The sequence below is a fragment of the Lampetra planeri genome, unplaced genomic scaffold, assembly GCF_965212315.1.
Source record: "Lampetra planeri unplaced genomic scaffold, kcLamPlan1.2.h2 scaffold_606, whole genome shotgun sequence".
NCBI classification, from domain to species: domain Eukaryota; kingdom Metazoa; phylum Chordata; class Hyperoartia; order Petromyzontiformes; family Petromyzontidae; genus Lampetra; species Lampetra planeri.
This window is the reverse complement of record NW_027615429.1, coordinates 15,064-39,551: the sequence shown is the minus strand read 5'-3', so window position 1 is coordinate 39,551 and position 24,488 is coordinate 15,064. Positions and strand designations below refer to the sequence as shown.

The 24,488-nt window shown below is 42.6% G+C and overlaps 1 protein-coding gene across 1 annotated transcript; it reads left to right on the top strand.

The window, feature by feature from the left end:
• MTOR (mechanistic target of rapamycin kinase) lies at positions 1–24,441 on the top strand. The gene is made up of 27 exons (XM_078624094.1): positions 1–129; positions 305–413; positions 563–795; positions 1,680–1,880; positions 2,350–2,484; positions 2,564–2,839; positions 3,132–3,240; positions 3,367–3,550; positions 3,992–4,120; positions 4,218–4,462; positions 5,368–5,577; positions 5,666–5,871; positions 6,247–6,369; positions 6,521–6,604; positions 7,489–7,581; positions 8,005–8,139; positions 9,329–9,458; positions 13,983–14,233; positions 14,587–14,673; positions 17,048–17,215; positions 19,930–20,042; positions 20,911–21,073; positions 21,563–21,655; positions 22,422–22,568; positions 22,989–23,131; positions 23,661–23,823; positions 24,292–24,441. Exons 1-27 carry the CDS (start codon positions 1–3, stop codon positions 24,439–24,441), a joined length of 4,209 nt encoding a protein of 1,402 aa, XP_078480220.1.
• The last annotated feature ends 47 nt before the right edge of the window (positions 24,442–24,488 follow it).

Here is a 24,488-nt window from a genome sequence, read left to right as displayed (position 1 = left end):
ATGGTGATCATATCGGGCACAGCCACTGTGCTGCAGCAGTTTGTCAGTGGGCTGAAGAGTCGGAATGAAGACACAAGAGCAAAATCTGCCAAAGATCTGCAGCACTATGTGACTACAGAGCTGAGGGAGGTCAGTACACTTGATGTCATGAGTATGTAATTCAATAACAAGATAATAACAACAATAATAATCCACACTTTCTGTCAGAAATTAGTTTCTTTGCCGACTAAATATAAATTACTACAAACACATGTTGTACTAACATCTTCTTTTTTGTTTGCATTCTGGTTTGTTTCCACCACAGCTGAGTCAAGATGAAGCCACCACGTTCTACGATGAGTTAAACCACCACATATTTGAGCTGGTATCCAGCTCTGATGTGAATGAGAAGAAAGGCGGGATTCTTGCCATTGGTGAGTCCTCTTTCTGTTATTGTGACTTAAGATCTGACAGAACGTTCTTGTGACAATTTCCTCGTTGCCTTTTTGCATGAAATGCTGTGCAAATAAAATCACCTTATCACTGTAAACCTGCTGGAAGTTACGGTGTATCATCTTTCCAGTGAGTCTGATCGGCGTTGAAGGAGGCAATGCCACCAGGATCAGTCGCTTTGCCAACTACCTGCGCAACCTGCTCCCCTCCAGCGACCCAGTGGTGATGGAGATGGCTTCGAAAGCCATGGGTCACCTGTCCATGGCGGGGGACACCTTCACCGCTGAGTATGTGGAGTTTGAGGTGAAGAGGGCTCTGGAGTGGCTGGGAGCAGACAGGAATGAAGGCAGGCGCCATGCCGCAGTAAGTGACTGGCAGAAAACAGTGTTTGTTGTTGAAATACCTCTTGGTGTTGTTGCTGCAGTTACAGACATTAGAGGTGTCACTCAGGAAAGTCCTGTTTTTGGTGCCAAAGGCTTTTTTATCTGACAAAACAATTGTTGAGATCAGGCAGTTTATTTAAGCATGTTTTTGTTATTTTAATAATTATAATCTCCTCTGGTGTGTAAAACAGTGTCATGTATGAAGTTTGTTGGTGAAATTTTGTCTTCTTCATTGTAAAAAAACAACAACAAAGTCATCACACTTTGTTGAGTTTGCATGTTTTTCAGCGCAAAACCCAAGAGAAGGGCAATAAAAGCAATAAATACTAAATACATGCTAGACATTTCCGTCCTAATTAAGGTTCAGAGGTTGCATGGAAAAATGACAACATTGTAACAGTTGTTAAAAGTTCTAGGTTAATTGTCCCTCATGTGGAAATATATATACATCTGAACTCCTGCTATGTCATGTTTTCTCAACACACTAGTAAGATTTTTTTTTTTTCATTCTGGAGCAGCTTCAAACCAGCTGTGATGTCTCGTGTTCCACTTGTAGATAAAAGGATACAACTCAGATTTAAGTTAACCACAAAGAAACTAGTTTCACAGTGTCCAAACCAATAATGAAATAAGCAAAATAGACATGAGGACATCAAGCAAGTCAGTCACCATCAGGAAAACACAAGATATAAGGGACATAATCAGAAAATCTGATCCACCCAGAGAGAAGTGAAAATAGTCAATATTTTATGTTGTTATTTTTATGTTGTTTATACACTGTGCCATTACCGGTACACTTGTTAAAGCAACAGTTGCCAAGTATTTACGTGGTGGAGGTGTTAATGATTTCCCTGTCTGTTCCAGGTGTTGGTGTTGAGGGAGCTGGCTGTGAGCGCACCCACCTTCTTTTTTCAACAAGTGCAGCCGTTCTTTGACAACATCTTCTACGCAGTGTGGGACCCCAAGCAGGCCATCAGAGAGGGAGCTGTGTCTGCGCTGCGAGCCTGTCTCATCCTCACCACTCAGAGGGAGACCAAGGAGATGCAGAAACCTCAGTGGTACAAAGTATGCCGTTTTCCTGTTTCCTTTCCTAGTTACTTGTAACAGTGTTACGTCATTTAATTACAAAATAAACACATTTTTAATCAATTACATTATAGGAGACACATGTGTTATTAATTTATTGTTACACATGGAAATATCCTTGGCTACATCTGAACAATTTCTGCAAAAAGTGAGGCAAAATGTTTTATAATCTAGTTTTTGGATTTCATGTGTGAATGAATGATAATGATGTTAATAGATGTGTTCTGTGATGTGGAAGTTGGAACACTGACACATGTCAATATTTGAAACAGTTGAGTACATTCAACATTTAGAAAACAAATCTAATGTCATGAGTGACCTTACTTGAATAAAGTCATTGAAGTACTTCCACTACTATTTCATTTTTATCAAGGGAAATTGGAACCACCTACATTTCCAAACACTGGTGACTTCCTTGTAACAGGCCACATGTGATATTGTCTCCTAGCAAACATTCGAGGAGGCAGAGAAGGGCTTCGATGAGACCTTGGCCAAGGAAAAGGGGATGAATCGTGATGACCGCGTCCACGGGGCTCTCCTGATCCTGAATGAGCTGGTTCGCATCAGCAGCATGGAAGGAGAGGTGAGGGTGGAGGTTTTCTGTTGAACTATCCACACATCCAGAAGCCAAACATTCCTTTCACTGTCATGTCTGCCTCCAGCGCATGCGTGAGGAGATGGAGGAGATCACGCAGCAGCAACTGGTCCATGATAAATACTGTAAAGAGCTGATGGGATTTGGAACAAAGCCTCGCCACATCACACCCTTCACCAGCTTCCAGTCGGTGCAGCCTCAGCAGTCCAACGCCCTCCTGGGCCTGCTGGGCTACAGCACGCCTCAGGGCTTCCTCAGCTTTGGAGCCACTCCAGTGCCAGCCAAGAGCTCGCTGGTGGAGAGCAGATACTGCCGTGAGCTGATGGAGGAGCGATTTGACCAGGTGGATTTCTCTCATTTTACCTACTTACCAGGCTTCTTCTTACGACTTATGGAAGTAGCAGCAGCAAATGCCTCCCTTACCTGGGATATTCAAGCTATAATTGGGTCCAACCCTGAGAACCCAGAGCTCACATTCAACATGGTCGTGCACACTGTTATCTGTCATTATGAACTTTAACTTTTGCTGTGAAAAGAGGATGGTGACTCTGAGGATTTTGTCTTCAGTGCTTTGTTTGTGATGAAGTCAATTCATCATCCAGATTCCAAATTATGTGAATTTGTCCTTTGTCCAGGTGTGTCGGTGGGTGCTAAAATACAGGACCAGTAAGAACCCTCTGATCCAGATGACCATCCTCAATCTGCTACCTCGCCTTGCTGCCTTCCAGCCTCACACTTTTACAGGTACCTCATAGTCATGTTTGACTGGAACCTAAGATGCAGTTCAGCAGTCAGTTACAGACTTTTGTATACACAGTAAGTAAATAGATGTGTACTAACTACTAACTGTAACTTGCACCCATTGTGTAGACCAGTACCTGTCAGACACGATGGGCTACCTGCTGGGCTGCCTGAAGAAGGAGAAGGAGAGGACGGCAGCATTCCAGGCTCTGGGGCTGCTGGTTGTGGCTGTCAGGGCAGAAATCCAACCGTACCTCTCCAAGATCCTCGAGATCATCAAGGCAGCACTGCCGCCCAAAGACTTTGCTCACAAGTCAGTAAGATTTTCTCTAAGATGAGGCACATGTAGTTGTGTATTCATATTTTCATATCAGATTAGTTAAGAGTGTTGTTAGTTCAGAATTGGATTCATTAGGTTGGTGGAGATAATCCACTGTGGTATAATGTAACATCTCACACGCTCAGAACGGAAAAGGGATTTGAGGATTTCCTCTGTTGCTTAGAAAAGACAAAGTAGACAGACTGTGTTCATGCAGGTGGAATAGTGTCAGAACTAATACCCATTTAGCACTGTGACAGAACAGGGATTAGCATCAGAACCAGCTCTGACATGAAACAGGGCGTCATTTGTATAAAATGATATGATGTGTCTGTGTTTTTTAAATCTCGGCCATCGAAAAAGACTTTTAGGGGCTCTAGACTACAGAGATGAAGTGAATTCTATGATTTTGATTTTGCTCCCTCTGTTGTGCAGGAGGCAGAAGACTATGCAGGTGGATGCCACAGTGTTCACCTGTATCAGCATGCTCTCCAGGGCCATGGGGCCCAGCATCCAGCCAGACATCAAGGAGCTACTGGAGCCCATGTTGGCGGTGGGTCTCAGGTAAGACAAACAAATCTATTATGCTTCAATTTCCTCATCTTTAGACGATGATGTTTTGCAGTCGCACACATCATTAAATATGTCCCCGTTTGTCCAGTCCTGCACTGACAGCAGTGCTGTACGACCTGAGCCGTCAAATCCCGCAGCTGAAGAAGGACATTCAGGACGGTCTGCTGAAGATGCTCTCCCTTGTGTTGATGCACAAGCCGCTGCGTCACCCTGGAATGCCCAAAGGCCTCGCTCACCAGCTGGCCTCTCCGAGCCTCACCAACATCCCGGAGGCCAGTGACGTCGGCAGCATCACACTGGCACTACGCACACTTGGAAGCTTTGAATTTGAAGGTCAGTGTAATTGAAAGAGATTTCTCTTTAAACAGTTTCTCTGATCCTTTTGATGTTATTTACCTACTCTTACCTTATCAAGCCCTTGTCAAAAGGCACAATTAGCAGTTAGCACAATTGGGCCAAGATTTCTCTGAATATTTTACAGTATGCTGCATTTGGAAAAACACTCATGCTCTTACGTCCTGTTAGTGACACGTTTTATATCTGTTAGCAGTGATTCGTTTACCAGAACTTTGACAGGCTGCGGCATGACGGGAAAAAAAACTCTGGAATTCTAAGACAAAAAAAAGCAACAACGTCAGCACACTGTGGAATAATCCTGGTCTCACAAAAGAGCGACAACAAACATCAGTAATTGTTCACAGGTGATAGTTTTCCTCTTTGGGAGACAACAGGACCGATGAGAAACATGGAGGTTGCATAACAGCACTTGGAAGGGTTTGTGTTTGTGAACCATTCGAGTGTTTCGTCTCCATTACTTAACGTTTTTCCCCAATGTTCATATTCTAACAAGCATTTGAAGAAAAGTTTGTGTGGACGCGGCTTTAGCTGGTGACATATGTATTTGCAGACAGTGTTTTTGTAACTCCTCTACCTGCCAGAAGTTGGGGGGGGAGGGTTCTAAATTGCTTGTTTAAGAAAAAACATTTTGAGCAAGTAAACAAAATAAAATAAGATTTGGAAAAAAGCAAAACTACAGCGAATAATAATGAAAGTAAACGAACAGAAACAATTTTACATAGCAACAATTATTTTACATATTCAAAAAGGAGAGGGACTGAAAATCATACAGAGAATTAAACTCTGAATTAAAGGCGTCAGGTACAAAACTGAAACCACAACAGGTTACTGGAATGTGATTCGAAGAGGGTACTGATTGATTTTTGGACTTCTTTCATCAGGACACTCCCTCACCCAGTTTGTGCGGCACTGTGCTGACCACTTCTTGAACAGTGAACACAAGGAGATCCGAATGGAGGGGGCGCGGACCTGCTCGCGCCTTCTCACCCCCTCCATCCACCTGATCAGCGGCCATGTTGTAAGCCAGACGGCGGTGCAAGTTGTTGCAGACGTGCTGAGCAAGCTGCTGGTTGTCGGCATCACCGACCCAGGTTGAAGTAAAACCCAGCCACTGACAGATGATCACGATTATGGCGGCTGGAAGAGTTTTTCTTAGAGTTTCTCCGTGTTCTCCTGCAGATCCAGACATTCGGTACTGCGTGCTGGCATCACTCGATGAGCGCTTCGATGCTCATCTTGCCCAGGCCGAGAACTTGCAGGCGCTGTTTGTGGCGCTGAACGATGAAGTGTTTGAGATCAGAGAATTGGCCATCTGCACGATTGGACGCCTCAGCAGCATGAACCCTGCCTTTGTCATGCCCTTCCTACGCAAGATGCTCATTCAGGTAGGGGAGGATGTACCCTAAGTGATGGTTGGGGGTTTTTATCATTAATGTGAACGAATATTGTTCCTTTCACACATTACTTATTCCAGGGCAGACGCTTGACTACACAACATATGACCACAGATTATATAAAATAGCAGAAAGAATACCAAGAATTTTCACTGCCTACATATTTCTTCTTGAATGTGTCGTCTGTTTACAATGGATGCCACTAGGGGGCAGCAAAGGCCAAGTGGTCTTGCACAGTGTAACCCTCCAAGTGAAGCCTCGATAAGGCCTCGCTTAGGCTGAAGATCCTGATGTGCCTATGAGCTCCATAAGATTTCTTATAAATGAGACAGACTCATTACGTTCTCCTCCTGCGTTCTGTTTCAGATCCTAACGGAGCTGGAGCACAGTGGTGTTGGCAGGAACAAAGAGCAGAGCGCCCGTATGCTTGGTCATCTGGTCTCCAATGCTCCCCGCCTCATACGACCATATATGGAACCCATTCTTAAGGTACACGTCTACTAGACGGCTGTGATTGTGATGGTGGATAAGGGTGTGATTGTAACCAGACTGCTGCTTCAAATAAACACATGTTCCCGTTTTCTTCCTGGAAAACTGTGTTCAACAGGTTAAGTGACACTTGTACATGATATATTTGCAGGCACTTATCCTGAAGTTGAAAGACCCAGACCCCAACCCTGGTGTGGTAATCAGTGTGCTAGCGACTATTGGCGAGTTGGCTCAGGTAAGAGCAGCACTCGCCAGCTACACTAGTATTTATTGTATTCAATGTCAATGTCATGTGTGCGTCTCCTTTGTTATGCATTAGCTTGAATATTTAACAGTCGGGGCTTGTGTTTTCCTTAGCTCAGTAGTACTGGATCGACCCTGAACCAGTGAGTCTGCCTTTGCCCATTACATTCAGGTGGCTCATGGACTTAAAGTAGAAGAGTAAAGAAAGTTGTGAAAACCATGAAAGTAGTCAGAGTACATGAGATTTTTAGGTAAATCATGTCTGATGATTTGACTCTGCAGTTTGGGAATGTGAGTGGACGCAAAGAAATGTGGGGGAAACAGGAAAGAACACAATGTAGACTGTTATAATAAAATAAAGTAAAGATTGTTCCTTGTGAAACTCCGTGATGAGATATACTGTAAATGCTTGGGACAGAATCTGAGTCTGGATGGATTCTGGTTAACACTAACTTCTCTGACAAACACAAAAACAACAAAACAAAAGAATCAAAAGGATCATTGGCCTGATCAGAATCAGAAATCCCCAGAGGAGTGTTGCAAAAGCTCGGATAAAGAAAGAGAATGGAAATAAGACAGTAGAATGTAGAGCTATTGCAATAGGTAAACATCAAAGTAAAACAACTCAACTAATTAACACGTCTGAAAACTGAAAACTGAGATTAGAAGTGACAGCGATGTGCAGTGTACTACACATCAATCCAGTATGTAATAAATTTAATAAAACCAGTATGTAATAAAAAGACACAAAAAATGTATATATAGTTTGGAAAGGTCAAACTCCACGTGTCTCACGGTAAAACTGATGGAGAGGTTCAGTCCCTTCCAGACACTGTTGACAGAAAAGTAAGACATATTTCCTCCCTTCCCTGTCAGGTGAGCGGCCTTGAGATGCGGAAGTGGATGGATGAGCTTTTTCCAATCATCATGGACATGTTGCAAGACTCGTCCTCGTTGGCCAAGCGACAGGTATGTGAAGACGATTAGTGCCGGCTCCATCTGGTTGAATTGATTTGTCATCTCTCCCTCTGGAAATACAAGTTCCCCAAAAATATTTATTTCTAGGCAACAGCAAATAAAACAGCACATCATTTTTTGTAAACATTTGTCAGAAAGAATTTGGAGGAAAGTGTGCTTTGGGGTAAGACTGTGTGCCCTGAGCAGGGATAATTTAATAATAGAAATTTAATTGAGCAGATGGGATGAATGATTGTAATTTGTATTGGTAGGTACAACGCAGTACACAACAGAATACAAACAAAATCCTTTTCTTAGTATTTTATATGCAGAAAGTCACGACTTGTACAATTCTTGTGAAATGAAAAGAAATGAAGTGCAGTCATACTTCTCCATGTCATTGTCCAAGCCAGTTTGCCTCTCATTCTCCACAAGGTGGCGTTGTGGACGTTGGGCCAGCAGGTGGCGAGTACGGGCTATGTGGTGGAGCCCTACCGCAAGTACCCTTCCCTTCTGGAGGTGCTACTCAACTTTCTCAAGACGGAGCAGAACCAGGGCATCAGGAGAGAGGTGCGCAGGGGTTCCTCCATCCAGCCTCTGAGACATTTAAAATACACACACACACACGTTCAGCTATTGTAGGGACAACATAGACATTCTCTTACCCTGACTATAACCAGTTCCTAACCTGAGCCTAAACCCATTTGTCGACTGTAATGACCTGTTAGAAAGGCCGGACTGTTCCTCTCAGTTGACTAAGCTGATGTGGTGTTGTTCTTGTGAGGGAACTGGCAGCCAACAGAGAACAGAGGAAGTGGAGCAGGCAATCATGACACCTAATCACCTGTGGAACAGTGTGTGGCAGCACTTTGAGTTCTCCACGCTGAAGGCAAACACAAAAATGAGACTCACTTACTTTCAACATGGAGCGTCATTGGCTGGCTGGGGTCATCCTGTAAGCCCTACCCCTCAGTCTAACCTCAACCTGATAACCAGGTGTCAAACAGACCTCAGACGTGAAGTCCAGACCAAACATCCTCACTTTACCAAGATGTCCTCGCCAAGATTGTGTTAAGCTCTAACTGGACCTCATAAAAAGAGCTGCACAATTACACGCATGCACGGGACGCTTTCCTGGATGCTTCAGCATGACGTTTGAAATATTCTTTGTTATAGGGAGAAAAAAAAATCACGTTAATTTCTTCAGGTTCTAGATCCTTCTTTGTAGATTTTAAGATTCCTCCAAGTGTGCACCGGTGTGTACACACTGTGGTCCTTCCTCGCCTCCGTCACTAAGAGTCTGCTCGTACGAATGTTGGGTTTCTGTTAAAATTGTCAGTTTATTATTGTGATTTGGGGCTATACAAATGAAATAGAAGAACACCGGAACACCCCAAAAACGTTCACCCAGTTATGTGAGTACTCAAGAATCTTCTCAGATGAGTGGTGAAGCATCTTCAAACGATAAGTCCAGTTGCTGACGAATAAACCCAGCAAGATGGTTTATACTGGCGTAATACTGCCATCCTTACATCCAAACTCATGGTCCTCTGACTTCATCCCAGGACGTCCCATTAAGTACATTTCTATCTGCAGCTTGGACAAACCCCAACTGGAACACCCTATTATGATATGGCTCACTAAGTGTGCTTCTCAGTGAGGTGTTCTGTGGGTCTCCATTCGTACTTCCTGGAGAGAAACATGACCTCGGTTTGGTTCTGTGGAGGATGTCTAACTTTCTGACCTGTGTCTTCAACAGGCCATCCGCGTGTTGGGTCTTCTTGGCGCTCTGGACCCCTACAAGCACAAGGTCAACATCGGCATGATAGACCAGTCACGAGACGCCTCTGCTGTCAGCCTGTCTGAGTCCAAGTCGAGTCAGGATTCAGGTATGGTTGAGATCACTACGTCCCTGGCTGGTTGTTGTGATACACAAAGGTGGCAGAATGGGAGAGGTATTTTGTTCAACCTACTTTCCGACCTTTGCTGCCGTCTCAGAGGCAGAGTGACTCTCAACCCCTATTACAGAAGTGTGAGGTGGAAGAATGGTGCAGTATTCCCAGAATAAAATGTGTACATGAAGCTTCTGCTTCTGTCATTGTGTGTTATCCTGTGTTTTACAACTGACATCTGGAATGTTTATATGACATAAAAACTAAAGTAAATTCATTTTCTGTCAACATTAGTAATACTACATGGGTTCGTCCCACAAAGCCTCTTCCTCTCATTGTCTCACCTGCATGCATTGCTCTCCCCTCAGTATCTGCTCCTCTGTGTGTGGTCATTACTCACATGTCCACACACTGGCTCTATCCATTTTAGACCTCTGGCTGTATGATGGATGGTATTTTAATGAGGTACTGTGCAGAGGAATTAGTATTATTATGGCCTGACTTCTTCCAGTGTGAATGTCTTTGTGATGTTTTTACAAGTTAGCCACATTTTAAGGGGACAGGCGCCCACAAGGACACAGTGGTCAGTGTGGTTTTGTAGCCATTTTCTGTGTCTTAAATTAATCACAGACAAGGGAAGTAGGGACACACTGCATTTGCAGTTCTGAAATCTTCTCTGAAAATCATCAGTGTGCTCAAAACTTCCAACTCCCGTTATGTTCGTTAGTAAAGTATAAACACTCCGTCCAACCAGGTTTGAATCAGCAGAGGGTAACATAGACTGCAGCACACTATTTAGATTTTACTGACAGGATAAACAATGTCAGTGATAAAAACTGTAACTCATCATCAGCAGTTGTTTAAAACAAGCCATCTCAAATCAGTGTTGGGTAGTAACTAGTTACAGTGTTAGCAGCAGTGTAAGGTAATCTGATTACAAAATAAACAGAACTGTAATCAGTTACATTGCTGCAGACAAATATGTCATTGAACTACAATTACTTATGGAGCCATATTTTGTGGGTCAGTTCTACCCTGATTTAGTGTGTGAATGAATGAGGATAATGTTAACTGATGTGTTTAGTGATTTTAAAGCAGTTTGACAGTAGTCAGTGTTGAGGCTGCTGGAAGTTCAAACACTGACACAGCGCAACATTTGAAACAGTTGAACGTACATTTAACATTTAGAAAACTAACCAGATTAGTACATTACGTTGATAAAGTCATGAAAGGAATAACGTGTAATTGTAACCAGTCACATTCCAAAGTAACTTTAACAAAACTGTCTGAAATAAAACATTAAATAAAATAGAAGCTTGAAATTGATCCAGAACAACTGCATGGATTCTTCACTTTGACTGCTGGCGACTCTCAGGCATTTAGTGTCTGTGGGGTTATTTACACGTTCGGGGTTGCCGAGGTCACATGTGGTGTGTAGGACCTTCCGGCTATCATGTGACCGTCCTTCGACATATTTGAGTTGCATGAGTCCAGGTGTGAATGTGGAAGGCATGAAAGGACAGCATTGTTAGCAGCCGCTGTAGACCAGCTCCCCTGTTTGCTAATGGTCAGTGCTGGAGAAGCCCTTTGGGTGAAATTCTGAACGTCTTCAACGATTTGCATCAAGTCCAGATGATCGAACCCATCTGGGTGTCATCCCAACTGCAGGGACTCTTCACAGACGTAAAGTTTACATTGGGATTTATGCTGTGTGTGTTCTTCAGACAGTCACGCATTGAAACATCCATAAACACATAGAGTGCCTTCATTTAGTGAGTATTTCTTTGGTCAGAATATGATCACTTGAGAGGGGACCGATTTCATCGTCAAGTATTTCAGGATAAAATCAGTTTATTGGCTCTCATAGACCAATAAAATACTGTCTGGCCAAGAAGACTTATGATTATCACTTACAGCTTGGCTCTTTGTACTTTTCATAAATCCACAGCTCTTGAAATAGAACTCCAGCCAGTCAAGACTAAATAAAACAGTGTTCTAGAGGTTCAGCCCGTACAGTTGAAATGTCAACAGAATCTATGACTTTAAACGCCCCGTTCACTGGAACTTTCATCCGTTTGGGTTGAACGTTTGTTTTTTTCTGATTGAACGGCTCCCAACGCGACCTCCGTCACAGTGAGGAGCTTTTGTTCATGGGGAAACCTAAGTAACTCAACAGCTGCACGACCTTTGTTGAGAGAACTTATCTAGTTTAAGGATCTCTAAATGAGACTCATTAGAGCTAACAGTTAACATTTGTACTCAATTATTTAGCATATCAGCTGAATCTTTCGCTGCCGGTTCGAATAGCTTGTAATTGGGTCTTTCAAATATGGTTCTAAATCGGATCTGTTTTTCACAGTGCCACCTCGGTCTGAACTATCACGTCATGATCTGTCCGACACTGAAAAATGTATCTATAGTCAAAGGCCTTGACTTTTTGAAAACCTGAATAAAATTTTTTTGTCTGAAGCCACTCAGGCTATGATCTCACCTCTCCAGACTGCGTCTCCATCCACAGACGTCAGTGTACAGAGGCAGCAGCCAATATTTCTCCTCATCCATCTCATTATCATTTGACTAGAACTTCCCCAGCTTCCACTGCACAACGACATGACAATAAAATGGTAAAGTTAATTTGGTAACATCCATGTTTGGGAGCTGAGCGTGACGTCTTGTTCTTGATCTGGTACATGCGGGTCACTTTACATTGAAGTCTTATAAAGGTCTCACTTAAACAATACACACGTGTGTCCATTCACATTATTGGGACTTGAACAGTTAAACATGCAGTCTGAACCATTCGCTTTGTGTGATCCTGGAAAAATGGGCGTATGCAAAAATATGGGTAAAACTACGCTAGTAAAGTGCAGGGAACACTGAGCAGTGTACTTCAATAACTGATACCGGTAGCAGCAGCAGCAGTAGACATCGGAATTATAAAAACGCTAGCGGAACGTCATGGTCACAATACTGATGAAATGGTGCATACTTTGTTTTTGGAAGTTGTATTTGTCAGCATGATCAGGAATTTGAAGTATAAAAGCTTAAATTACAGCAGTACTGCTGCCTCACTCAGCCACACTGCTGTCTGCTTGCCGGCTGGAAGCATACAGATGTGTAGCCATCTATCATGGTCATTAATCCTGATGTGCTGGTCCAAAGAAAAGCTATCCACTTTGAGCCTGCAGGCCGCATGATGGTCTGTTATGTCTACAGTCCTGAGTCTGATTGGGGACAACTGGAGCAGCTGAAACTATATTCCTGCTCCATGAAACAGTCAATACCAGGCGAGTCAGATTGCCTGTAAAACTCAGTGAATAGATAAATGGACAGACTAACCTCATAAGGATTTCCTGTCATAAAAAGGCAACATATCCACAAAACAGCCTCGTTTTTGAGGGAAATCTTTTTTTTTTCCCTGCAAATTCTGAAAACGTGATGGCTCTTCAGATTAGTGCTTGAAGGAACAGGACATCAAATGTCCCATTGGAGGTGGTAGCAATTTGTTACGTACGAGCGTAAAAGTGAGTTGTGTTGAAATGACACTGTAGCCTCAGGTATTAATACACAGACAAAGTAAATTTCAGGATGGCTGAGTTTGTAATATTAACCCAGACCTTTGAGCAGTTCTGTCTGACAGTTCTTGGCTTGTGATAGCGACAGTCCTTGAGGTGGGCTGAAATCTGGTCACGCTCTAATCCACCAGGACTCGTCTTTCTGGTGCACTGGTTTGACCCAGTTTCAGCTTTGCATCAGGTTCCCCATGAGTCAGTGCAGGTTTCCTTGTATTAAATATATACGTGTTTCCCATGTAGAGCTCGACTGGAACGTAGCCCTTCCATCATATTTGTATTAGGGCACAAACGAATAACATCAACTAGTTAACTTGTGTGATGTGGAGGACGTGGGAGGCAAAGAAGAGGGAAGTCTCGTCAGATGTCCTCAGGTTGCTTGTTGTTGATCGATTTGCCATTTGATTATGCTGATTTTTTTTTATTGGGTGTTAGTCCATGTTAAGTTATCAGGAGCCACGACCTCCAGAGGTGCGTTTCCATTTCTGAGGTTTGCAATTCAGTGTGCCTTTTTCTAGTCTGGACAGGAAACCTGCTTAACAATTCCATCGTTGTTAGGGTAACAAAGCAGCATACTGGACTCTAGAGATGTAAATCACCAGTTTGATGATACAATGATAATACAATAATAATATATACATTTTGTTTGGACAATCATATTTGCAGAAGTCTGTTTTCGATTCAGACTGTGATCCATTTAAGACAATTTACTACAAATTTTACACAATGATCACATTTCACTGCAAGAAAAAGGCAGATTTTGACAGAGTAATTGCTGTCAGAAAGTTACATGAAATTATAATTGTAAACATGACTAAATAATCAATAATAAACGTTACTGTATGTTACACCCTGACTGGACATATCCACTACTAGCTGTGTTAGCGCTTTATCTCATCAAGACAAGCATCCTTGGGCTGTACAATGTTGCATTTCCTCTTGTCCGCAGCGGACTACAGCACCAGTGAAATGCTGGTGAACATGGGCAACCTTCCACTGGACGAGTTTTACCCCGCCGTGGCAATCGTCACCCTGATGCGGATCCTGAGAGACCCTTCACTCTCCAACCATCATACCATGGTGGTCCAGGCCGTCACCTTTATCTTCAAGTCTCTGGGGCTGAAGTGTGTCCAGTTTCTGCCGCAGGTCATGCCCACATTTCTCAACGTCATCCGGGTCTGTGATGCCAGTATCCGTGAGGTAGGTTGCGCTGTAGAATGGACAAAGATGTTTGCAGAAGTAGGATTTCGAATTCAGAGGCCTGCGATCAATTTTCCACAACGATCACATGTCACTACGGTAAAAGAAAAAAACAACAACAAACTAACAGTTTAATTGCTGAAATGTTTGAGACACTTAAATGAAAATGAAATTAATATTTATTTCCATTTATCTTTTTAGTTTTTGTTTTGAATACTTGTTTTTATTTATTTACTGTGCTTTTTAAATTTGTTGTGCAGCATTTGTGGTAGTTTTAAAATTTGTGGTATAAATAGAAGTGGATTGGATTGGGATCTGTTCTGCACATAGCAGTTCCTCTCTTTGTCTTCCAGTTCCTTTTTCAGCAGATGGGAATGGTGGTGTGCTTTGTGAAGATCCACATCCGCCCCTACATGGATGACATCTTCACCCTCATCAGAGTGAGTAATCCTGTGTCCGTGCTGATAATTACGCTCCTTCCCATCCTCACTTATTTGGCCATTGATGTTCCAGTCCCTGTTGTGTCTCCTGGAACATGAGGAATGTTGGAAAAGAAGACTTCCCTCTAAGAGGAATCACTAGTGTGTCTATTGCAGCTTTTTCTCACAACTCCTTTTGTCTGCTTCTTTGAAATCTGTTTATTGACAGGCGTATTTAGTGCAGGTAACGATCCACCACGTGTTTTTCCTTTCCTTCTTTTATTCTGTTTTTTTTTGGCATGTTTGAGTGGTTTGTCCACATTTGAATGCTGACACGCGATGACATCAGGAGTACATACCCTTCTCTTGAAATGATGCGTGGCTGCGTGAAGACGTCACCTTTTGGAAGTAACTCCTCCATCCTTTTTCCTTTTGAACATGCCCCTGCTGACCCCCCCGCCCCACGCCAATCACCCCAGCCCCTCTTATTTTCCTGAGTCAAGCTAGCAGCTGTGAACTCCTAATTGCGATCAGTTGTGCCCCGCACGTTCCTCATTAGGCAAAATATATTCAGTGCCGCTGGTTGGAGTCTGGCTCCAAACTGAAGAACACATCACGTATGGTGCGGTGTGTTAATAACAAGATTAAAGGCACTTTGGGCAAATTTTTAATAACAAGATTAAAGGCACTTTGGGCAAATGAGAAAATGGTGTTGTTTATGTTTCTGTTCCAGTCAGAGTGGCTCACTTGTTTGGGACAGCACTGTTGAACACAGTCTACAGTGCCAAGATAAGATAAAGATAGGATCATTTTATTCTATTTTTATTTTTTAATAGTCCTCATTTAATGCTGTTCACTTTTGCTCGTTATTATATACGTCCTTATTCTTCTTTAAGAACTTTATCTCTTGTGTTTCCTCATGCATTGTTTTCTCATCTCGTCTTTTTTTATATTACTAATGGAAGCACTTTGTTTTATACAATTAATACGTATATGAGAAAAATAAATGCTGAATAAATAGTACACATGGAGTATTCACAGATGTAGTCTGTGAATTTCTTGTGAATTTCTCTTTGAGATGAATAAACGTATTTGTCTCATGCAGTAAATGTATATATATTAATATCTACATGGTGATATATACAACTAAAGGATAGTTACAGGAGAATGATGGTATTACTCACGGATTATTCAGATTCCACAGAATAGTTGGTGACCTGAGTATGATGAAAATAGTATTGAACACGTTAGTAATATTTACATACATGAACTCTCGGTATTAAGTCGACATGCATTATTACACATGCATTGAATGTGACGCGTGACGTGTGTCTTTCTGAAGTGAAGACTGGTGTTGACTCCTGACATTCATCATGTGACGTGGAGCAATTGCTAAAGCCCCAGTCCCCACACCTGCACAAACACACTTGTCTAGCACATTATCAAATGGCAATACACAAAATATCATATGACTGTCCTTCCTGTCAGAATCCTGGTGTCACACACACACACACACACACACACACACACACACACAAACACACACACACACACAGATTATAGTGGAGAAGTAGTTGAGAGAGCTGGATCGCTGTGTCCCCCAGTCCCTCTGAGTTAATAAACTGCGAGTGTAACAAAGAATCTATTCATTTTTCGCTCCAGCTCGCCTGCTGCATCCAGATGAGGGGGCTGGAATAGCCATTCAGGATGTACAACTGGCTCTGTAGTCCACGGCCAAAGGCAGGGAAAGCAGGAAGTCAGGGGCTGCTCAGGACCTCTGGTCACTGACTAAACACCTTGGCCAGATCTCACAGCTGAAGACCATTGACTGATGGACGCATTGCGTGACTTCAACTACCTTAACTCAGATGCCATTTTCTCAAAGTGCCTGGCCCAAATGTGTGTCACAAGCCACACAGAGAGGCGATACTATCCCGTTGACAGGAAATTGTCTGTCTTCTTTGCCATCTAATATGGTGACGCCCTCTTTCCACTATGGACACATGACAAACTTTGCAATTTATGATGAAAATCTGGACGAATATCACTGGGCTCCTTAATGGAAACACATTTTGTCCTAGTTCTGAAGTGGATGCTTTGTGATTTGGAACAACCCTCTGACGTGTAAAAGAGAGTACATTTCAAAAATAAACTAGCATGAATGTAGGTCACTCTTATTTTACTCAACATGACAGTATAAGGTCCTTTTTACATAGACTATGATCCATTTCAGAAGAATTCTAGTCACTGATTAGAAGCTGATGACTAGTAAAGTCTATGAATTCCAGAACTGGATGTGTACGATTCAAATCATCCAACCAGTTAAAATGATCACTTATGAAAGAAACTGTCATTTTGAAATCATTCAAACCTGTTCCAATCCAATGTTTTGTAGGAATACTGGACACCTAACAACCCCATGCAGAACACCATCATCCTCCTGATTGAGCAGATCGTCGTTGCTCTCGGTGGAGAGTTCAAACTCTACTTGCCTCAGCTCATCCCACACATGTTGCGTGTCTTCATGCATGACAACAGCACCGGGCGCAGTGTGACCATCAAGGTAAGTTCGAGGTTCAGTGCCGATGACCAAAACATCATTGTATATAATTAATATGATGATAATATGATGCTTGTAAGATCGAGTAGAATAGTACTTTATTCATGCCGTGAGGGAAATTTACAAGATGTATATCAATATACACACGTAAGTCATTTTTACGTTGACACCTAAAATCTAGTTGTGTGTACGGGAGAAAAATATGTGGAACAGTAACAGCTTGAAAGCTACTAAAAAGTTATGTTCTGTAAATACAATGACGATTATCCTGAAATTTAGAGGTTAAAGACATGATCATCAATTGTCAGTGCATCATAATAGCATATGTATTTTTTCTATTCTATTGGACAATGTATCTTGAATTCTCCACCCTTTCACTCTTTCTCATGACTAAGTAAGTCTGCTTGTCAAGTCAGATTCAGTACGTCAGTTATCAGTTTTCAACAAAATTCAAATATCAGCTGAATCTCATGACGGAGATATACTGATGTTACTCAGTACATTAGGATCCCCATGAGCTGACATCTGCCCATGTAATAACACTGGATATAAATAACTGAGATAGCAAACTGGGATTAATAAATGACAAAGTCAAATAATGTAGAAGTGATAAATGAATCACAAAGGCAAACATACGTCATCAATAAAACAGTTTGAAATATGGATGTTGTTCATGCTACACACAGAAAGGTCTGAACACAGTCCACTGTCCATCGTGTAGTTTCAGAACTGAGCAGCTCATATTAAATGGAATTTCAAACTATGTAAAAGCATTCTAAATGATGTGAGAAGAGCTGATCACATATATTTATGACGTGTAATATATATTTATATATGTATCAGTTCTGTGAATCTTTCTAATGTAACGAAGGATAGGTGCCATTGAAAAGAGTTTGTAGCATCATATTCACCCACAGTGAAATCGTAGTAATGGTTAGGTCACAGTCTCAGTATATCCTAAATTACAAATGATGTGTTCCATAGTCGACCGCTGAGCTCATGTAGTCATCGGATAGCTGTACTCATTTACGGGAAAAAAAACTGCATGTCATAAATCTGGTGGCAAAAACAAACTAACATCATTGAAAAGATCAGATGTCAGATTTGAGTTGTTATGTGAGTAGATCACTTCATTCTATGCTGCCAAGGAACTGCTGCTCAAATACTCCTGTCACTCCGTCCGCACCCCTTCACGAAGCACCGGAGCTCAGCCCACAGTTGACTTATTGCTGTTCGCTGTTTCCCATCGAGCTGGTCGGAATCGGTGCAGCCGTGTTTGTCATGCAGCATTTTAAAGCAGGTATAGACGTTTAGCTAACACACTCTCCTATTTCAGCAGCTGCATTTAGTTGTCAGTCTTTTCCCTAAATCCTAAATCATGGTTTTAAGTGGCGAACCACAAGGTCACAGTGGTAAGTAACATGGTCCTGGGCAGCGTTCGCTCCTCTGCTGCTGTTTTGTCTCGTAGTCTGCAGTGTTAGATAACCCATCACCCCGCAGGCTGGATAATCTATAGCTCAGGCCTGTGTCTGGATCAGGCTCCAGAGAACGAGGGGGGGGGTGGTGGGGGTTCATAGAATGGTAGAGCTGGGAATCATGTTACCCACAATTCTAAAGGGGAGAAAAAGAAAAACATACTTCCATCATTTTAGTGGACTCTACATTTCAGCCACCACTAACACCCCGGCACACACACATGAACACATCCACCTCAGCTTCCTGCTGTCTCGCCGTGAGCAATTTAGTCGTGGGGGTGGGGGGAGAAAGTGGGGGAGACAGGAGCGGGGATGGTTTTCCTTTGGGGTGCTGGTGGGGTTTTGTTAGCTGCAACATACGTCATCCCTTTATGACCTCCATCTATCCACCCACGTTACTCACACATGCTTTGCACAGTGTAACGTGTACCATGACATTCGTCTGCAGAAACCTTTATCACAAAAACATGTCAAAGCTGACAAAACGGTGAGCTACATTCCATGACGTGTGTGAGTTTCAACCTTTTCTTTTTGTCCTTTGCTTCAGTGCAGATTGCAAACATCTGAAATCAAGACACTCTGTTTTAGGCTTTGTTTGGCTGTTTGATAATGAAAACCTTCATTTAGAATCCCAGTAACATTTGCATGAGATAAGTCGTTGTGATAAATAAAATCTGACTTGACAGGACCATCTTTAATATGAACTTAGTTAAATGATAATAAATGGTTTATTTAGGTTTTGTGTCAAAATGTAAGACCTTTTAAAGTCCAGATGGACAAACTTGAAACCTCAGGTGTCCGGGAGGTGTCCCACCGAGATGCCAGAACCACCTCAACAGGTCCCTCTCCATGTGGAAGAAGACTGGCCCAGGTGTCTGAGCTCCTCACTCCTCATCTCTGTGGCTGAGAAAACTCATTTCAGTCGCTTGTACTCACGCTCTTGTTCTGTTGGTCACTACTCACAAGTATGAGGACCTGATTGTAGATGGACCAGTAAATTGGGGAGTCTGTCTTCATCAGTTAATTCGATTTGTAGCTTGTGTCCTGTCAGCCTAACGCTGTTTCCTCTTCATTTTCTTCTTAGTTTCACATGAATATAACTCGTACTAATACAGAATTTCACCAGAAGGACAGCGTACATCAGCACCATTTCCAGAAACACTGCCATCCGTCTTCTCCTCAAAGAACACCATTTTGCAGCAAGAAGCTCAGCAGCTGATCAGCATGTTCTTTCTTTTGCAGCTGCTGAATGCCATCCAGCTGTTTGGTGCCAACCTAGACGACTACCTACACTTGTTGCTGCCTCCCATTGTCAAGCTGTTTGATGCCCCAGATGTGCCTCTGCAGGCCCGCAAGTCAGTACTGCACATGGCTGGTGCTGTTTTTTTTCCTCTTCCTCATGTGGTCTATATATCAGGGAGACTGTGTCTCAGGAGGTAGAGCGTGTCGGCAGGTAATCTCAGTTCCTAGTTCAAATCTAGGATCCTATAGCGAAACATTGAACTGAATTTATCTTGATAGCAGCTTCTGCAGCAGGTGTAAATGTTGTGCTCTGTCTCAAATCGCATACTTCCATTAGTACACTTCTTTGTAGTACACTATGCAGCTGATACGCCAGCTGCTGCATTTTGTGACCATTTACAACACATCGTCTCGGACCGCACATGTTAAACCTCAGTCTGTTACAGTTGAGATGACAGTTCATCACACACGACGCACCAAACGGACACCACCACCATTAATGAAAATCTGCTGCGATTTACTAGCTAGCGAGCTAACGTTAGCATTCGCTGGGATTCCATCAGTATGATGCCATTTGAGTGTGTGATTTGAGTGTAAATTTTCACATACTCATTCAGTGTGAACGCACTTGAAAGAGAATGGAAAAAGAATGGAAAAAGTATGGAAGTATGCCATTTGAGACACAGTGTCCTGTTAATCTCCGCCCATAGACGCTGCCCAAAGCTCATTTTCATCAAAGGTCCAGACGGACCTGCACAGCAAATCCAAATCCGCTGGTGGCACGTCTTAGTTCAGGTTAAGAAAAAAAAAAAAAAACTTTATAAAAATGCAGCTATTTTGTCTTAATAGTTATTTCCAAGATCTAATTTCCAATGTTACTGCCATATAAACCGTATCATGTCCTCTTGGCTTGTTCCTTGGGAGCAGATCACAATGTTTATAGCGTTTGCGTTCATCTGTTTTTCTTGTCTCGTGACTCAGGGTCGCTTTGGAGACTCTGGACCGTCTGACAGAGTCCCTGGACTTCACAGACTACGCATCACGCATCATCCACCCAATTGTTCGGACACTAGACAGTACGCCTGAGCTGCGCTCCACCTCCATGGACACGCTGTCCTCGCTGGTGTTCCAGTTAGGCAAGAAGGTAGGTCCAGCTGTCTCCAGGGCTTTATGGGGATGGAGCTATTATTCAGTAGACTGTTTCCAGCCTCTCACTTCTGGACTCACATGAGCAGCAGTTCACTACCCCCACCCTCCATTGAGCCTTTATAACTTCCTGCCAGACTGCTGATGTCATTGACCATTTGACGGTGGGGGGTAGTGTTTATAGGAGAGTGAATGAGGTCACATTTACCTCGGTCGTTCTCCTCGTGAGCCTCCCTCCCCACCCCTCAAGCTTCCTATCATTTTCAGACCTAACCGCAAATTCACCGTTCCACTTGCGTGTCTGGCAACAAGTGTGAAAAGGAAGCTTTTGATCAGAGACCCATGGTGGTTTGATAAAAGTGCAGGATACTTATCTGGCTTGTAGCAAAGTAGCAAAGGGGAAAGAGGTAGCCAGTCAAAAACCATATAATTATGTTCACACCTACCCCCTTTAATTACCGTCCCTCCCTTTTCCTCATGTCTGCAGTATCAGATCTTCATCCCCATGGTAAATAAAGTCATGCTGAAGCACAGGATCAACCACCAGCGTTACGACATATTGATATGTCGCATTGTTAAGGTAAGTCCCCTCAGGAAACGAGACTAATCTCTAAACCATATTATTGTTATTATTATTATTATTATTATAGTAATAATAATATTTCAAATCATGAATCCATATGAGTCATTAATTAAATACACCTTAATACAGTTAACTAGTCCAAAGATTACAAGTTTTTTAAGGTAAGTTGGACAATTCAGATAAAGAATAGTTAATTTATGTGAGTGCATTTTCTTGTATTTCTGAAGTTTAATTGGGCTGAAATCTGTCACTACAAGTTTTATTTCGTGGCTCATAAAATACACGTTTTTCATATGAGAACAGATGACAACATTTTATTTTTGGGACAAGCTTTGCTGTTGAAATGTAGTTCAATATATATCATGACACAGAACATATCACAATATGATGATAATATTGTATCACAGCTTAACATGATGTGGGGTCTGTGGGGTAGCCCACCCATACCAGAGGATAGTAATTATATGTCTGCTGATTATTGATCACCAATTCAATATTTATATTCTCATTCTTCAGTCATATTCAAATCCGTCATGACAATTTCTGCACATGGTCAAGCAAAAAATATGCTACAGACATGCACAATCACCAATGTACACTTACCATAAGCAACTCATTACAATGTCCTGTTCATCATTAGTCAGCTCTCAGGAAGGAAACGCAGTGGTACATTTGCAAAATGTGTTTTCTCGCCCAAATCAACAGTTAGTCTGTGTGTGGGCTTTGTGTCTGTGTGGTCTGCGTGTGTTTGTGGTCATAACAGGGCTATACTCTGGCGGAAGAGGAAGAGAACCCTCTAATCTTTCAGCATCGCCAGCTACGTGGTAACCAAGGCGACGCTCTGGTCAGCGGGCCAGTGGAAGCAGGACCGATGAAGAAGCTTCATGTCAGCACAACGGCGCTTCAGAAGGTTGGAAAGGATCATTTTTGCTACGAAAAATCATCTTGTGTGACAAATTCTCCGGCGACATCGTTGACTGCAGACGCTGTGATTGTTTGCTGTAAACAATCCTGTGCACCAACCATCAGTTACTCATGGTGATGACATATAGACAAACAAAGCAGTGACAAATTAATGGAAAAAGCTGAGTAAGCAGTTGAAAGAAGCCAGCAGATGTGTCTGTACAAGGCTCACAAGGGAAATGATGGTTTGATGCATATCTGGGGTCGTGCACGGACGTGTTTTGAAGCCACGAAGAAGAAGAACGGTGCTCCATTCTTCTCCATGCCTGCTCCTCAGCTCAGTTCATCCCACACACACATTGTCTGTGATCGTCTGGAGAAACGGTGCTGATCCCACGTAGTTCTCAGTCTCTCCCATCGTCCACAGGCCTGGGGTGCTGCCAGAAAAGTGTCCAAAGATGACTGGCTGGAATGGCTGAGGCGGTTGAGTGTTGTCCTGCTGAAGGAGTCTTCCTCTCCAGCCCTGCGGTCCTGCTGGTCACTGGCCCAAACCTACATCCCTCTGGCCAGGTGCCCTAATTTGTGCACATCTTATCTGTCTAGCTCTGTTCTTCGCCCACCTCTGTCCATTGTTTTCTCACCTCTTCTTTCTTGCGTCTCTTTTTACCGTGTCTTTCCTTGTACTTTCCTGTGGAGGGCGACTAGTTTCCATATGTAACTAAAACCTTATTTCTACTTCAAAATTGCAAACAGTCCGCCCTTGTTGCCGTATGTGGGGTTTGTGGTGCTAGAACGCATAGTACACGTACGCCATACCCCACGCCCATACCCCACACCGTAGGGAACAAGCAGACTCAACCTCCATGTTGAAATATAAATAAAGCTTCATAGTTAAAGCAAAAATACTGTCAATTCTCCATGATAAGTGTTATAACACAGCATTACATTTGGGTTAACCCCTAGCTATAGTGGCATATATATCCCAGCAAAAAAACAACAAACAATACAATTAATTTTGTTCTCTTATTGTCAGTAAATGTAGCCAGTAAGGGGCTGACATCAACTTAGTAAATATCTGGTCATTTGTCCTGGTACTCAGGGACTTGTTCAATGCCGCCTTCCTGTCGTGTTGGTCGGAGCTGAGTGAGGACCAGCAGGACGAGCTGATCCGCAGCATCGAGTTAGCGCTCACCTCCCAGGACATTGCTGAGGTCACACAGACTCTGCTCAACCTGGCAGAGTTCATGGAGCACAGTGACAAGGTTTGTTCCACCACCAAATCACTATAATGCATGGTAGACCTCAGGATTGGACACTTGATGTTGTTTTACAGTGCATTCACTCCATATCTTTCCCTAAAATGGAATATGTGTGGAAAAAGGTTTTGATATTCACATTTTCCTGCAGTGAAATTATTACTCTACTATTTTTCTATTATAGGAACAATACCACAAGCACTTAGGTTTCTGGAAACCATTGCTGCTATGATTACTTATTTATCTAGACAAGTGCTGCTGCTCTTCACTTGATTTGATCCTTAATTCTTGTACTTTTAATATCGCTATGAAATAAAATCTGTTTGTAGAAGAAGAAGGTCAGATGCAATCTTCTTTTATTATTTTATTTTATTATTTACACATGTATCTATTCACTCAAGGTCGATTTTGTCCAAGAAAATTCCTAAGCAACTATCGTATACTGTTGTTTATTCCTGATGTTTTCCTGTTCAGGGCCCTCTTCCTCTGAGAGATGATAACGGTATCGTTCTGCTGGGTGAAAGAGCTGCCAAATGTCGAGCCTATGCGAAGGCTTTACATTATAAAGAGCTGGAGTTCCAGAAAGGTCCCTCGCCTCTCATCCTCGAGTCTCTCATCAGGTAGGAGACAGGAAAAATGCAGAGATTTCTGTTGGTGCTGAAAAAGAAAAG